This window comes from Stenella coeruleoalba (assembly GCF_951394435.1).
Source record: "Stenella coeruleoalba genome assembly, chromosome: 11".
NCBI lineage: Eukaryota > Metazoa > Chordata > Mammalia > Artiodactyla > Delphinidae > Stenella > Stenella coeruleoalba.
In genome coordinates, this window is record NC_137157.1 from 11102690 (window position 1) to 11120179 (window position 17490).

Genomic DNA, 17490 nt, shown 5'->3' on the forward strand with positions numbered 1-17490 from the left:
AAGCCCTTGTGCAGCAACAAAGACCCAACGCAGCCAAAAATAAAATAGATAAATAAATTTATAAAAATAAAGAAAGAAAGAAAGAAAACGAAGGGACTGGATTAGCTAATCTCAAAGATCCCTTCCAGCTCTGACTTGCTGCTTCTATGCTTTCCTTAGCCAATTATACAATAAACTGTCTTATCCTAGTTGAATTACAAAATTCACAGAAGCCTTTAAAAAAACACATGCAATAAAGTAAGAGAATATGAATAAGAAAAAGATGACCTAGGAGAAAGGAACCCAAACTTGAAAGCTGCAGGGGCTTCTGAAGATGCCAGAGCTGGCACTCTAATTTGACCCAAAGGCCTGTTCTTTGGAGGAAAGGCTGAGATCATCCCAGAGTTCGTTCCTGCTCTTGGCTCTCCTCCACCTTGGCCAAGCTGGTTCCTTTCCTTGAATGACCAGCTGGTAAAAGAACGGGCAAACAAAAAGTTGTAGGGCAGGGCGGGTGGGGGGTGGGGGGAAAAAAAAAAAAAAAAGAACGGGCAAAATCCTATTTGCAGAGAGGCAAACAGTCACCAGGATGGTGGGCTTGGGGCAATGCCCCTCCCAGCAAGGGGTCTGCTGGGGGCTCCTAGGGGAGTCTTGGGTGGTACAGATGGGGAAGAAAATATTATAGAAGAAAAGGATTGCAAAGGAAGAAGGGGAGTCCCAGGCCCCCAGTCTGTTTGAGAAGGGCCTTTGAGGCACAGGTGATGGGGGTGACCAGGGCTTTCCACAGACAGCACAGCCTGCAAGGGTCGAGGAAGCAGGCCCAGTGCCAGGGGTGGTGGGTGGATGGGGCGGGGGCTCCTGGGTACCTGAGAGCACTGGAAGCAGCACGGAGGGACCTCTGGTCAGGGGCTGGGCAGACGGTCACAGGCCGTCCTGTTCAGCCCTCTCTGTCATCTGAGATGACCGTGTGTATTTCTTTGTCTGCAGAGCTAAGCTTGGAATTACCTGTCGCAGAGCAAGAGCTGATGGAGCTGGACCACAAAGCAGGTAGGACGGGGGACCAGGGACATGCTGAATGCACGTGCAGGACTTCTGGAGGGACCCCCTGGGGGCAGCAGAGACCAGCCCCCTCCCCCCTCCCTCAGTCTTGCTTTGGCCTCCAGACCCACCGTGTGGCCCTAACTTCCTCAGGGCTTCCGTTCGAAGACAGAAGGAAAGAGAGGGCAGTATTGCTGAGCCTCTCCCATCTGCCAGGCCTGGGGATTATGACCCCACTGCAGTGTCCCCTCTTGTAACCGAACACAAGTTCACGTGCCCGAGGCACAGGGAGGCCATACGAACCGCAACATCGGAGTTTGGAGCAGAGAAAGTTTTATTGCAGGGCCAAGTGAGGAGAATGGGTGGCTCATGTTCAAAACCCCCAAATTCATTGATGGTTTTCGGGGAGAAGTTTTTATAGTAAAAATTTAGGGTGAGGGCTGCAGGGTGTGTGGCTTCCTTCTGATTGGCTGGTGGTGAGGTAGCAGGGCGGTGCTCCAGGAGTCTGTACTTGGCCTGAACTTACCATCCTCCACCTGCGTTGGCACCTTAGTTCCTGAAGAAGAACTGGAAGATATTGTTATGTACATCGCTCGAGGAGGAACTAGGACCCTGCTTTAATCACTGCACTAGTGCTCTTTTCTTTTTTTTCGCTGCACCACGTGGCTTGTGAGATCTTATTTCCTGGACCAGGGATTGAACCCGTGCAAGGGTGCAGAGTCCTAACCACTGGACCTCCAGGGAATTCCCTGCACTATTGTTTCTTGATGGTTCCTCCTTTGTTTCCGTGTTCCTTCCTCTCCCTGAGTAGCAGCTGTTTGAATCTGCCCTTAGGAACTCAGGGAAGGTCTAGGGAAGCTGAAGCCTTTAACTTGCAAATAAGAAAGGGGGAACCCAGAAAGGCTTTTGTGCCCAGGAGGGCCCTACAGGGTCCTGCTGGCTTCACTCTCAAGGCTCAGGGGCAAAGCAGCAACCCTTTGTGCACCAGAAAGGCAGGATATGGGAGAACACAGCAGGGGCCTGGTCTCTGTGAGTGGAAGGTCCATGTAGGTCCTGAGTGAGCCAAAAGCAGGGAGTGGTGTGGCCCAAGGAGGGGAGAAAAGCGTGTCCCAGGCCTGGGGAATAGTGCGGGCAAAGGTCTGGAAGTTAGAGTGGGCTGGTGATTTGGTGAAGCTGAATGAAATTTAATATGGCTTGAAGGCTGGAGAAGGGAGGTGGGCAAGGAGGCTGGGCTGGGGTCCTGGGACCGATCCCAAGGGCAGGGCCTCTGCCCTGAGGATGAGGGGAAGGGTTTCCATGTAGGAATGACTGGGTCAGGTCAGCTCTGAGAAAGGTCCCCACGGGTGAGGGGCTGGCGGGTGGGATGTGGAGAGAGGCGCATTCAGGGACGCTGGGGCAAGGCTCCTGCTGGAAGCTCTCTCCAAAGACCCGAATGACCTGGAGGCCTAGTTAAACACTCAGATCCCAGCCTCTCCCAGGAAGATTCTGCTGTAGCAGCTCTAGGAGGGGCCCAGGAATCTGTATTTCTAATGAGTGCCTGCCGGGGATTCTGATAAATGACGCAGCTTGGAGAACTCTGATGACTGATCGCTTGATCCTCACAACAGCAAGTAAAGTAGGATGAACTCTGCCCATTGTACAGGGGAAGGGAGTGGAGGCAGCGTGGGATTGCACTGAGATTCTTGGAATGCCAGCTACAGACAGACATTCATTCATTCATTCCACAAACATTTAAGCCCAAGAGGACGGGGGCTGACCCAGTTAGCTCACTGTTGGGGCCCCAGTGCCTAGCACAGCACTGACACACAGTAGGTGCTCGCCGATGGCTGAATTGGTGAAGGTATTGGCTCTCTGAGCCAGGGGACACGAGACACGGTCCTGGCCATTAGAGCGCTCCTAAGCCCAAAGGGCAGGTGGAGGGTGAGCAGACAATTTACATTCGCTGTGTTTAGAGGCGGGCAGGAGCACAGCCTGGGAGAGATGGGAGCACGGATCCTGGAGTCCCGAGCCCTGAGACCTATGGGCTCAGGAGCCCAGGCTTGCGCTGGGCTTCAGTCTCCCCACGAGCACAGGGAGGGGCCGTGGTTGACCGGGCTGGTGGTGAGTGGTCTTAATGCTCTCTGCCTCCATTCTTTTGAGAAGGGTCACTGTCCCCATCCTGGAAGCCTTAGTTGTCCCCAGAAGCGCCCCTTTGCTCGGCTATCTGCTTGTGGGGGCAGAACCCAGGATGGGAGGGAGGGTAGGCAGTCTGGTCTCTGGGGAACAGGCTTTTCCTCTTTTGTGTCGATGACAAAAGGTCAAGAAGAGGATCCTCCGACTTCAGCTCCGTGGGGTGAGGATGGTGGGGAGGAGAAGGGCAAGGAGGAAGCGGGCAGGCCTGGACCTCAGCTTTCTCTGTCTCTACTGCCCTGGGGAAGGGTCTGCAGCCCCCACGGGTGGGCAAGGGGGGCTTGAAATAAAAACCTCTGTGGCTGGCAAAACCTGCCATTTCCAGCGACTTTCTCTGAAAAAGAAACCTGGACATCCACCGGCAGGGCAGCCGCTTAAGCCCGCACGGTTTGAAAGGAAAGTTAGGTGTGTGTTTGTGGCCAAGAAGAGATCCCCAAGGCACAGTGTTAAATTTTTAAACAGCAAGTTACAAAGCAATACATGGAATCTGATCGCATTTGTAAACCAAAGTGAAGCCAAACTATGCATCTTTCAAAAGCGCTAGGACCCACCTAGAACATCTGGGAGGGAAGCTCTTCAAAGAAGCTTACAGCTATAACCTGGGATTGAGGATTGTGGGCATGGCTGGAAGTGGGGAGAGGGTGGGGACTGACTCGTTTTCTATATTTTGCCCAGTAAGAAAGAGTTTACATATTACTTGGGTATTATAATGTGTAAAACATTATTCAAAATGTGTATTTTAAGTCTCCATCCAGTGGGTTGTAAGATGGACTGTTACTTACCTGTCACTAAGAAAGAAAACATCTCTGGTTAGACCAGGGCCCATTGATTGTCAGACACAGCCTGATGTCAGCGATGCTAACATGAGAAGGAAGGACATTTTAGAACTGATGGGGTGCAGGGTGACCCTGGGTCTGACACCCCTGCAGCCATCTATTCATTCACTCGCTCACTGATGGGTGTCACCAGCATCTCTGGTACACAGGGCTCTGGGGGGTGCTGAGGGAGGCCCAGGACTGACTCACCTGTGGACCTGCCTCAGTGACTCCCCTTCCGCATGGAGGAGAGAAATGAGAGGGTTTGTAGCTCACAAGGATGGAGAAGGGGAAAATCCAGACAGACTTGTAGAGCGTGCTGGGGACAGAGTTGTGGAGCTGAGAGGAGGCGATGGCCCTGGCAGCTTGGGGTGGGTGTCAGGGGGGACTTCCTGGTGGGGCTGCATTGGAAGGAAGCAGTAGGATTTTTTTTTTTTTTTTTTTTTTTTTTTGCGGTACGCGGGCCTCTCACTGCTGTGGCCTCTCCCGCTGCGGAGCACAGGCTCCGGACACGCAGGCTCAGCGGCCATGGCTCACAGGACCAGCCGCTCCGCGGCATGTGGGATCTTCCCGGACCGGGGCATGGACCCGTGTTCCCTGCATCGGCAGGCGGACTCTCAACCACTGCGCCACCAGGGAAGCCCAAGCAGTAGGATTTTGACTTAGGGAAAAAGAGGGGCTGGCCTTCCGGGCAGCGAACTAGCCTGAGCAGACGCTGGGAGGTTGGACATCGCAGGGTGTGGTGGGGCAGAAGTGGCGGTCTGTTTGGCTGGAGCCAGGGATGGGGGAAGAGAATGAGGAGAAGACCTGTAAGCTGGGAACGGGAGATCCTCGGAACTGGGAGTCAGGGCAGGAGTGGGGTGGGGGGAGGGGAGGGGAGCAGTTGAGGTGGGAGAGCCCGGAAGCAGCTGGGACGACACCGCTCCATTAGCTGGAGAACAGAGGAGGGAAGTGGGGCTGGGGAGCAGCTCTAAATGGGGAGCAAAGGCTGGCTCAATCCAGCTCTAGTACTTTTCCAGCCGTGTGACTTGGCCACGCTGAGGGATGCCCTCTGCCAGCTTCCACAGCTGCTGGTTTTCCTGACTGGATTGCTGGGGGGGTTCAAGGTGGGCAAGGTGGAGCCAGGTTCACTAAAGCACAGAGAGGTCACAGCCCTTGCTGAAGGTCACACAGCTAGCCTCAAGGCTGGTCAGGCTTGGGCTGCAGTCCCTATTGTCAGAAACAATGAGGGCTGCCCTGTCCAGCGGGAGGCTTGGCAGGCCGAACTACCCTCTCCCTTGGTCTCTCTCCTGATTTCTCACCCATGCTTCTGGCTCCCATGACTTCTTTCCGTACCTGTCTTTTTTCCTGCTCTGGATCCCTGCGGCTCCGTGTCTGTCTGTTCCCTCCACCCCCACCCCCATCACCATCTTCCTTCCTGCCCTCCACTCTCTACATCTGTCTGTCTCCTCTCCTTCCTTCCTTCTCTCTTCCCTTTTTAGGTACAACCACTTTGACCAGGGCCCATCTGAACAACAGCAAGGAAGGCCAGCAGGACACGGACCCCCGGAGAACTGCCCGTAGCCCACTGGATACCTCCAAGTTCAAGTACCAGCTCCCAGTCTCCCCACAGCCATCCATGTACCAAGGACACAGCCCCCGAGGCAGCTCCCTCGGGCAGGCCTCCCTGGAGAAGATCCGGCCTCCATCCCTGAAGGCTATCAGCCAGGACTCTCCCCAGAGGGACTCACAGCCGGGGTCCCTGAAGAAGGAGAGCTACAGACCCTCCTCGTGGGAGAGGAGGGCCTCCTTCCGAGAGGGGGCTCAGCCGTGCCAGGGGCTGGAGGAAGACCCCAACTTGGGGGCACAGGGCCAGAGTAGCAGCAGTATTCCCAACAACATTCGTCACAAGTTTGGGAGCAACGTGGTGGACCAGCTGATCTCCGAAGAGCAGGTGTCAGAATGGGCACAGGAGGCTAAGGGCGGCAGGAGGGTCATGCAGGGAGACTGAGAATGAGGACCCCTAAGGAAGCTGCTCTTGAGTACAGAGTCCCTGTAATAACATCATCAGAAAGTAGTGTTTACTGAGCACTTGCTCTGTGCCAGATTCCGTGCACTGTTTAGTCGTCACATCTAACCGTTCAATCTTCCCAGTGAGGGAGGTACTAAAATTATCCTCATTTTATGGATTAGAAGCCCAAGGCTTAACAGGCGTAAGTAAATTAACCAAACTTATAAGGAGGATCCAAACTGGCTAGCAGACTCTGGAGCCTTGGCCCATAATGACTCTGCAGTTAGAAGTCTTGTGTTTGAAATAGATGCTTTTAGCTCAAGTCTCCTAAAGGGGACAGGATTGATTGGAAATCAGAAGACTTGGGTTTGAATCCTGGCTCTGCCCCAGAATACTGAAAGACTTTGGATAAGTTACTTCTCCTCTCTGAGCTCTAGTCTCTACATCTGTAAAGTGAGGCAGTTAGACTAGATCAGGCTGGCAAATACGCAGCATGCATTCCATAACTCTCCTAGCCCGCATTCATGGCAGACATCACTAATCGATTCTGGCACTTTTTCCCACTTGGTACATCATTCTAGGAACTCAATGCTGATCCCCTGAAAGTCGAGATGAAACTTATCTGCCATTTCTGGTCAAATGGTCACCTGCTCTGGCATTTTGAGTCGTATTTTCAAAGCCACTGTCTCAACCCTCATGGTGACTACATTGAGCAGCAGGCCAGGCAGGAGTCATTGCTTCCTTTTTTAACAGATGGTAAATCTGAGACTCAGCGAGGTGATACGATCTGCCCAGGGTCACACAGAGCAAGCAGGAGAGCCAGGGTCACAAAGGCTATGGGCGGGGCCCCCTTTCATTTTGTCATCTTAAGGTGGGGGTTCACCCCGCCTCACAACCTGCTAGTCTGGGAGGTCACAATCCTAAACTCCCTGCCCCACTTGGAGGATCTTGTCCCAACTTGAGGTTGGCTGTCTGGTCACTATCTCTCACTGCACCTTGTGGCTTTGGAAAGGTGCCCTTTCTCTCTTTGGCCATCGTGGTCCTGGGCTTAAATCAAGAGATCTGTTTTGTTTTTTTTTAATCCAGCTGTGACCCAGATCACAAGTGTCATCAGGCCGGCAAATATCAGAACTGGAAGCTACTGCAAAGGCCACCCAGTTCTGCCCCCATCCTCATTTTATGAGTTGGGGAACTGAGGCCCAGAGGGGAGCAAAGACTTGCCCAAACCAGCAGCTGGTAGACAGCAGAGTTGGGACCCAAACCCAGGTTTAATGGCCCTTAGGCCTGAGCTCAACCTTAGTTTCAGCCTTAGTTTCCCCATTGGTACAAGGAAGGAGCTGCCCCTGGTGAAATATAAGGACCACCTAGAGTTGACTTGTGTGACGCTTCCATTGTAGTAGGCAAGGCAGGGCTTCTCACCGGCTATGTGATGGGCAAGTCCCCGCCCTGAGGCACAGTTTCCTTATTTATAAAATGTAGGAATAATATCATCTTATAAAGATGTCCCCTGGTGATGTTCTACAGTACGTACCCAATGTAGGGAGAAGCGTTCATGATTGTTCTCATGCTTGATGCCCGAGGCCCATGTGGGAGGTGGGCTGGTGTGGGAGTGTGGAGGGACTTCAGCTATGCCAGCTGAAGGGTGTAGGTTGGGAGTAGGTTGAAGGCTGCAGGCTAAGGGTGGGGTGAGGGTGGTGGAGGCAGGGTCAGAGGCAGGAGAAGTTAGAGGGGAGATAGGGGACTTGATGCTGCTTCTCTACCCCTTGTCTCTCCTCCCTCCCTCCCTCCCTCCCTACTCAGGCTCAAAGGGCCATTGGTGAAGCCTTGGAGGGCCAGAAAAGGGCAAGCTCACGGTCCAGCAGGATCCAGAGTCCCACTGAAATCACCTCCGTCTTTTCAGGCTACTATGATCTGGGCTACAACATGCGGTCAAACTTGTTTCAAGGTCAGGCTGAAGGGCAAGGGTGGGGGTTGTGAACGCCCATAGTCCCCAAGGCACTGGGCAAGGGAGGACTTGGACCCCCAAAGGAATCTAAGACCCCAGGATACATCTCCAGGGACACTCATTTCACGGCCACCAAGGGCCTCCTCTGTGCCAGGCTCTACGCCGAGTGCTGGGAATGTCCAGTCCCCTGGCGATTCTGTCCTCACTATACAGTTGGCAGTCAGCCCTTACTCTCCCTGTCCCTCTGGTGTCTTAATCTGCCAAGAGGAGGCCGGGGCACCCCTGGTCTGGCCACCTTTGGTTACAGTGACAGTACCAGGCTTCCTGTGTTCAAAGGTCAGCTCAGCCCATGGGTGTGGCCTCGGGCAGGATCCTTAACCTCAGCCAATCTTCCTGGTACAACGGGGCTAATAACATGGCAGGATTCTGTGCAGGCGCTTGGCCTGCAGCCCCCAGTGAGTCCTCTTTTTTTAATTTTTTTGCTGAGCCTTGAGGCCTGGAATCAAACCTGTGCGCCCTGCAGTGGAATTCCACTGGATCGCCAGGGAATTCCCACAGTGAGTGATTAGTAGCTGACAGGCCAGCCCTTTTCTTTCTCGGATCCCACTGGTGGCACCTCTGGGCCAAAGTGTGGGTCGGAGGCCCGGACATCTGCAATGTGTCCTCTGGGTCCCCCTCAGTCCTGTTTGTCAGGGGAGTGCTCCTAGCTCCCTATCACAGGCAGATGGGAAACAATTTGCCCAGAGTAGTAGGAGGTGGATGTGAAACTCAAATCCAGGTTTTTCTTCTGCCTCCAAAGTCCCAGAGTCTTTTCCCGGCACTGGGTCACCTCCGGAGCTAGGACCCCGTTCCCAAGCGTTGAACCGATTGCTCGGATGCCGGTCCTTGGTCAGCAAGTGGTGGCTTCTCTCCGGCCCCACGTTCTAGTTTGACCTCATTGCAAAAGGTCAAGTCTTCCTGGCCCCCTTCTTTCCTCCATCCTTACTCCATGCCTTCTCCAGTGTCCCCAGGGCCTGGTAAACCTCCTACCTGGCTCAGAGCCCCATCACCCGAGGAACCAGACAGCCACTGGAAGCCTTTCTGGGTTTTCCTTTGAGCTTGAAGAAGGGGTGGTGCTTGGGGAGAGGAGAGAGAATACAGCTCACATTGTCCTGTTCTGGGCCTCAGGAATCGGCCTTTCCACTTGTCTTTAACAATGATCACTCAGTAGTTCTTACGTAGGCCTTTATATGGTGATGTTTACATACATTTAAAAGAATGATATAAAAAGCGTCTGTGTACCCCTCACCCAGCCTGAGAAACACAACTGTGTCAAGGGGGCAAACCCTGGGAACCAGTGCAAACCAGCTTGCTCCAGCTTCTAAGAGTCGATTGTTAAATTTTACTGAACTGTTGGCATCATGAGCGATCTTAAAATTGGCCGTGGTCGTGCAATTGACCTTTGAACAACGGGGGAGTCAGGGGTGCCTACACCACCCCACAGTCAAAAATCCAAGTACTGCTATCTCTGACTCAAAAACAAAAGAACTGATAAATGATTCACCCAAGGCCAGGAAGCTGAGATAGTTTGGATAGAATCAGGACTCAAACCCTAGTTCTTTTGATCCCATGTATTGTGACTTCCTACCAAACACAAACTTTCCCCATGCCTAGTTAATTTTTAGATCTATAAAAGATCTATAAAAGGAACATACAGGTACTATATTTATGGAAAAAAAATACACACATAGGTGGACCCGAGCTGTTCAAACCCATGTTGTTCAAGGGTCAACTGCATTGGCACTCCACAAATTGGCAAGCGCTACAAATTAGGGCGTTGCTCTCTGCACCCAACTGTCAGTGTGCCTCACCCATGTGTCCCCCTCCGTTTCCACCCGCCCAGATCTTGGCATTTGCTGCTCCAGGTTGGGGAGGTACAGCAGTGGCTAGACAAGGGAGAGGAAATCAGAGAGGAAACGGGCTAGGTGGGGAAGACCACGGGAAGGTCTTAAGCAGAGAAGGGCATTGTTTGACTTAGGTTAAAGGATCACTACTGTTGCTATGCTGAGAAGAAAAGTAAGGGAGCTGGGCAGAAACAGGGAAACCAGTGAGGAGGTGACTGCAAAAATCCAGGTGGGGTTAATGATGGAGGCTTGGTCTCGAGAGCAGGGCTGGAGCATTGCACGACTCTAGTGGATACTATTGTGCAGTACGGCGGCACAGGGAGATAATGATGAAGGTGACCTGATGCAGGAGGAGTCTGGCCCTGTGTGTAAGGCAGAGCAAACAGAATGTGCTAATCAATGGATTTGGGGTGTGTGAGAGAGGAATTAAGGTTGATGTCAAGGTTTTTCTTTTGTTTTTCATAAATTAAATTATTTAATTTTTTGGCTGCGTTGGGTCTTCGTTGCTGCGCACGGGCTTTCTCTAGTTGCGGAGAGCGGGGGCTACTCTTCGTTGTGGTGCGTGGGCTTCTCGTTGTGGAGCATAAGCTCTAGGCACGCGGGCTTCAGTAGTTGCCGCACGTGGGCTCAGTAGTTGTGGCTCGTGGGCTCTAGAGCACAGGCTCAGTAGTTTTGGTGCACAGGCTTAGTTGCTCCGCGGCATGTGGGATCTTCCCAGACCAGGGCTCGAACCCGTGTCCCCTGCATTGGTGGGTGGATTCTTAACCACTGCGCCACCAGGGAAGCCCAGATGTCAAGGTTTTTGACCTGAACAACTGAAAAGATGGAATTGTTATTTACTGAGATAGAGAAGGTTCCAGGAGGAGTGGGTTGAAGAAATCCTATGCCATGCTGAGTCATAAAGATAATCTTTTCCATCGTCTTCTAAAATATTTAGCTTTGCTTTTCACATTTAAGTCTTTAATCCATCTGGAGTTGATTTCTCTTTTCAGTGTGAAGCAGAGATTCATTGTTAATTCCTCCTTTACGTGGATTAGCAATTGTCTCAGTACCTTCTATTGAATAACCTCATCTTTCCCCCCACCCCAGTGACCTGCAGTGGTACCGCTGGTATCCATCAAGTTTCCCTGTGTGCATAGATCAGTTTCCAGGCTCTCTATTCTGCCCACTGGTTTAATATTACACTTTTAATTATCAAGGTATTATAAGTAGTCTGATATCTGGTTGGGCTGTTCCCACCCCCCACCACTCCATCACCAGCAGCAGGAGCAGCTAATGTCTTAGCTATTCTAGGTTCTTTGCTCTTCCATATAAATTCTAGAATCAGCTTGTCAATTTCCACGAAAAACCCTGTTGGTATTTTGATTGGAAGAACATTGAACCTGCAGCTCAATTTAGGGACAGTTGTCAGCTTTTTGATAATGAATTTTCCAATCCATGAGTATGGTCTACAACTCCGTTAATTTCAATCTTCCTTCAATATCCGTCAATAACATTTTGTCATTTTTTTAATAAAGATTACGCAGCTTTTTGTTAGACTTGTTTTGAAGAATCTCTTATTTATCTATTTTCTTGCTGCTTATTGCAAATAGTATCTTTTTTTTTAACATCTTTATTGGGGTATAATTGCTTTACAATGGTGTGTTAGTTTCTGCTTTATAACAAAGTGAATCAGTTATACATATACATATGTTCCCATATCTCTTCCCTCTTGCGTCTCCCTCCCTCCCACCCTCCCTATCCCACCCCTCCAGGTGGTCACAAAGCACCGAGCTGATCTCCCTGTGCTATGCGGCTGCTTCCCACTAGCTATCGATTTTACGTTTGGTAGTGGATATATGTCCATGCCACTCTCTCACTTTGTCGCAGCTTACCCTTCCCCCTAGTAACTTTTTAAAAATCACATTTTCTAACTTTGCTGCTTGTATACATGGAGGCAATTTTAAGTTTTGTTCTTTAATCTTAACTCCAGAAGCCTGACTCAGCTCACCTATTAATTCCGATAATTTGTAGATTCTTTGGAACTATTTTTAAATAATAATAATGGCTACATTTATGGGTCGCATGTAACATTCACCAAGCCCTGCTCTAAGTACTTCATGTACATTTTAATTCTCACAAGAATCTTATACAGAGAATGCTATAGTGCTGTAATTCCCCCCCCCCTTTTTTTTAAAGAAAGAAAAAATGAGGCATGGAAAGGTTAAGTAACTTGCTTAAGAGCACACAGCTAGGGATAGTCAGGGTTGGGATTGGGATTTGAACTCTCGCAGTCTGGGGCCAGAGTTCACATTATTACCAGGAGGCATTTTTTTAAAAAAATAAGTTTATTTATTTTGGTGTGTGTTGGGTCTTTGTTGCTGAGCACAGGCTTTCTCTAGTTGCGGCGAGCAGGGGCTACTCTTCGTTGCGGTGCGCGGGCTTCTCATTGTGGTGGCTTCTCTTGTTGCAGAGCACGGGCTGTAGGCGGGTGGCTTCAGTAGTTGTGGCTCGTGGGCTCTAGAGCCCAAGCTCAGTAGTTGTGGCGCACGGGCTTAGTTACTCCGTGGCATGTGGGATCTTTCCGGACCAGGGATCGAACCCGTGTCCCCTGCATTGGCAGGCGGATTCTTAACCACTGCCCCACCAGGGAAGCCCACCAGGAGGCTTTTCCCCACCTTTTTTTTTTTTTTCTCTGCGGTACGCGGGCCTCTCACTGTTGTGGCCTCTCCCGTTGCGGAGCACAGGCTCCGGACGCGCAGGCTCACCGGCCATGGCTTACGGGACCAGCCGCTCCGCGGCATTTGGGATCTTCCCGGACCGGGGCACGAACCCGCGTCCCCTGCATCGGCAGGCGGACTCTCAACCACTGCGCCACCAGGGAAGCCCTGCTTTTATTTCTTATAGTGCTTTTGCTTTACAGTCTATTTTGTCCCATATTAGTATAGTATGACCAGATTGCTTTGATTTGTATTTTTGTGGTATTAATCTTTTTCTGTATTTCCATGTTTATCCTCTTTGTGTTCTTTTGCTTTAAATATGCTTTAACGAATATATATCTGGAAAATATTTTCTGTGGCCTGAGCCTCTGTTTTTTAATCAGTTGGCCTACTCCATTTATATTTATTTTAATTACCGATATATTCGGATTTATTTTTATGATCTTATTTTGTATCTTCCATTTGTCCTAATTTTTCTAGGCTGCTTTCTTTCTCCTTCCCTTGTTTTGGATCTGAGTGAGCTTCCCTTTTTCCCCAATCCAATTTTTGTCCTTACTTTTCCTATTCTCTCAGTGGTTATCTTTGCCTTTTTTTTTTATGGCCACGCCGTGTGGTTTGCAGGATCTTAGTTCCCCGACCATGGAAGCGTGGAGTCCTAACCACCGGACTGCCAGGAAATTCCCTATCTTTGACATTGTTACATGCATAGTTAGCAAATTCTAAAGTTAATCAAGGTATTCCAGCTTTTCTGAACAATATAAGGATACTGGACAGCTTCACATTTATTCTCTCCACCCCCCATATCAGCTAACATGTTATTATTTTACAGGGTTTTTTTTACTATACATAAGCAAGGTAGTTTTTTTTTGTTTTTTTTTTTTGCGGTACGCGGGCCTCTCACTGTCGTGGCCTCTCCCGTTGCGGAGCACAGGCTCCGGACGCGCAGGCTCAGCGGCCATGGCCCACGGGCCCAGCCGCTCCACGGCATGTGGGATCCTCCCAGACCGGGGCACGAACCCGTGTCCCCTGCATCGGCAGGCGGACTCTCAACCACTGCGCCACCAGGGAAGCCCAGCAAAGTAGTTTAAACTGTGGATTCTGGAGCCACAGTCCGGGGTTGCGTCCTCCATCTTTCACTTACCAGCTGTGTCACTTTAGACAAGTGATTTAGCCTTTCTGTGCTTCAGTGACTTCAACAGCAAGATGGGGGTAATAATCACCCCCATCTTCTTAGGGTTGATTCAGTGAGTAAGTTCTGTAAAGTTTTGAATGAAAACTGTGCTTAGCATATGTTAAATCTTCACTTATCTATCACAGTCATTATTTTGCCCATATATTCAACATTGGTACTGTTATCATAATGGATGTGTATTTAGATGTATTCAAGGTTTCCACTTTCTTTGCCTACTACTCCTTCTTTTATCTCAGATTTTCCTTCTGGGATTATTTTTTTCTTTCTGACGTATGTTGTTTAGAAGATATTTGGGGTGAGATTCTGTTGTTGGTAAATTTTAAGCTCAGAAAAGTTTTATTTCATCCTATTCTTGGAAGACAGTTATTGTAAACAGTTCTAGATTGTTGATTTCTATCTGTAAAGCGCTTTGATGATGTCAATTAATTTCCTTCTGGCTTTGATGGTTAATCAAACTCGTTATCCTTTGTAACTAATCTGTCTTTTCTCTATGGCTACTTCTAAGATTTCTTTGTCTCTGGTGTTCTAAATTTTACTTGGTTGTACCTAGGTAAGGAATTATTTTCACCTACACTCACTGGGGAATTGTTATTCTTGAATCTAAGGATTCATATATTTCATCAATTCTGGAAAAATTCCAGCCACTAGCTTTCCACATATTGTCCCTCCCCGTTTTCTCCACTCTCTCCTTCAGAACTACAATTAGACGTATGTTGGGCCTTCTCATTTAATCTTCATTTAACAGTTTTTTCATATTTTCCACATCATTATTTCCCCACTCTGTGCTGCATTCTAGTTAACTTCTTTAGATATATCTACCAGTTTACCATTTTTTCTCAGCTGTGTATAATCAGTTCTTTTACCTGTTTGTTGAATTTGTTTTTAAACATTATGATGTCAGTTTTCAAACTTGGAGAGAATAGTTTAATAAATACATGGTGCACTTATCATACAGCTTCAACAATTATCAATACAAGACTAACCTTGTTTCATCTTTTTTCCCACCCACTCACCCATTCATTCCCACCCCAGTTTATTTATATATTATTTATTTATTTATTTTTATTTTATTTAATTTATTTATTTTTGTCTGCGTTGGGTCTTCTTTGCTGCGCGCGGGTTTTCTCTAGTTGCGGCGAGCAGGGGCTACTCTTGGTTACAATGCACAGGCTTCTCATTGCGGTGGCTTCTCTCGTTGCGGAGCATGGGCTCTAGGCACACGGGCTTCAGTAGTTGTGGCACGTGAGCTCAGTAGTTGTGGCACATGGGCTTAGTTGCTCCGCAGCATGTGGGATCTTCCTGGACCAGAGCTCAAACCCGTGTCCCCTGCATTGACAGGTGGATTCTTAACCACTGCACCACCAGGGAAGCCCCACCCCAGTTTATTTTGAAGCAAATCCCAGGCCTCTTACCATCCATTGCCTTTCAACTATTATGTTTAATTTCTGAAATTCCATTTGCTTCTTTTACTAATCTGTCTGTTCTTTCTGGATAGTTTCTTATTCTTTTCTCATATATTTATTTATTTATTTAAAATTAATTTTTATTGGAGTATAGTTGCTTTACAATGTAGTGTTAATTTTTTTTAAATTGGAGTATAGTTGTTTTACAATGTTGTGTTAATTTTTTTTTAATTGGAGTATAGTTGCTTTACAATGTTAGTTTATTTTATATTTTTTATTGGAGTATAGTGGCTTTACAATGTTGTGTTAGTTTCTTATTCTTTGCTTATACTTTTATTCTCTTTTTCACAACTTCACACATTAAATGATACTTATTTTATATTCTGTAACGGATCATTCAAATCCTTGTTATCTTTTGGAATTTGGTCCTCTGTTTGATGATTTTTCTGACTTTTGATCATGGTAACTTCTTTTCTTGCGTGTGTGTGTTTTCACTTTACACACAGACATAAACATTTTCTGAAAATACAGGTATCAGTTGCCACGTGCCAGCTGCTCCAATGAACGTAATCTTCCCAGTCTCGCGAGAACATTTTATTCCTTTGAAGAGATTAAGAGACCAAAGCTCTGAGACGTTAAAATCTTGTCTGAGGCCACACTGTGCATAAATGATGGAGCTGGTATTTGAGCCGAGGCCGGCCTCCCTCTGCCTAACTCTCCCCACACCCCGCCCTTCCACAATCCACCATCCACAGGGGAAACTGACATAGGAACCCTGGAGTACCTGAACTCTGTTGACTTGGGGCTTCTGGGGATTGCTTCATGGGGTTCCACAGGGGCCCCACAGGAGATGAAGAGCCTCATGAAGGCCTCCTACACCCCTGAGGTGATTGAGAAATCAGTGAGGGACTTACAGCACTGGCATGGCAGGAAGACGGATGATCTGGGTAGGTGGGGAGCTGGGGGCGTGGGAGGTGGGCACTCCCTGGGCAGGGTGTGTTGGCCCCAAGGTCCAGAGAGAGACCACAGCAGCAGCTAGAACTCTGGGGTGGGTTCAGAAGACATATGGGTTACCACTGGGGCCTGGACACTTCAGAGGTCCTCTGGGTGATTTGTGCTGGTTCCTTCCCTGCTCTCTGCAGGACGGTGGCACCGGAAAAATGCGGTGAACATGAACTTGCAGAAAGCACTGGATGAGAAAGAAAAGAGCAAAAGCAAGAACTTGAAGTTGTAGATACAACCCAGAAGAGGCGCCCTCCACTCAAAGAAAGTGCTAATAAAGAGAGACACACATCTGAACCTTCGCCGTTGCTTGGCGCCGCTCTTCAGGTTGGGGGAAGGGGCAATGTGCAGTGCTGGACAGACCTACTGAGGAAGGATAGACGCTCTAAGGACCCAAACTACCCCCAGCCCTTCCTCCTGGGGACACACACACACACACACACCCCTTTCCCCCATAATTCCAGGAAAGGATGTGAGAGCTGAGTAGAACTTTGCTCAAGCCCAGGGTGCCTTGCCCTGTGTGGAGGGCTCCTATAGTGGACGCTGCTGGATCTTAACCCTGCATGACCTCCCTAGCAGAACCCCAATTATTTCCAGACATCTATTTCTTCCCCAAGACCCAATGGACTTCAGAAGAACTAGCCACGCCCCCTCCAATCCAGGAGTAGTTTTGATTGGTCTCAGGGAATTCTAACCCTTCCCCCTACACACAAAGTGATTGGTTCAGAAAGGGACATATGACGCAGCTTGGACCAGTAAGATGCAAGGAAAGGTATGCGCATAGGAAGCGTTCTGGGAAATTCTTTTCTCTACTGGGAAAGCTTGGGAGCCTTCCCTGCTCCTGTTGTAGTGAGTGAAGAACCATGCAGTGCAGACTGGTCCTGGCAGATACCCTGTGACTGGAGGAACTGCAGACACTGCAGCACAATCTGGGTCCCCCATGACCTCACTGAACTGCTCCACCCTCCTGGCCAGAAGCGCCCCCCCCCCCACTCTGGACTTCTTATAATGTGCACCTGGACATCTTCCTACTGTTTAAGACAAACTCACCTTGAACCGATAAGGGCCCTTGGTAACAACAGGGGAGGGACCTGGGAATTGGGGCCCCAAGGAAGAATCCCCCAGAGAAGGGGTTCCGGGTTAGACAGTCACGCCTACCATCTCATCCTGAAGCTTATCACCTGGTGGGTCTCCAAGCCACAGCACGCTCCACCCACAGGTCCCTGACTTGCACTCTCAGAACATGCTCTGCTTGTGGGTTACTTACCATTTGCTGTGTTCCAAACCAGCCGAAAACCTAGTAGCTTAAAATGACCATAATCATTTACCTACTTATGACTGTGCAGTTTGAGCAGGGCTCCGTGGGTATGGCTCAGTT

The 17490-nt window shown here is 49.3% G+C and overlaps 1 protein-coding gene across 1 annotated transcript; it reads left to right on the top strand.

The window, feature by feature from the left end:
• Positions 1-5301: 5301 nt before the first annotated feature.
• CIMIP4 (ciliary microtubule inner protein 4) lies at positions 5302-16344 on the top strand (the record flags this gene model as incomplete). The annotated part of the gene is made up of 4 exons (XM_079937457.1): positions 5302-5931; positions 7789-7933; positions 15947-16057; positions 16253-16344. The coding sequence occupies 4 exons, from the start codon at positions 5302-5304 to the stop codon at positions 16342-16344; spliced, it is 978 nt and encodes a 325-aa protein (XP_079793583.1).
• Positions 16345-17490: the final 1146 nt, after the last annotated feature.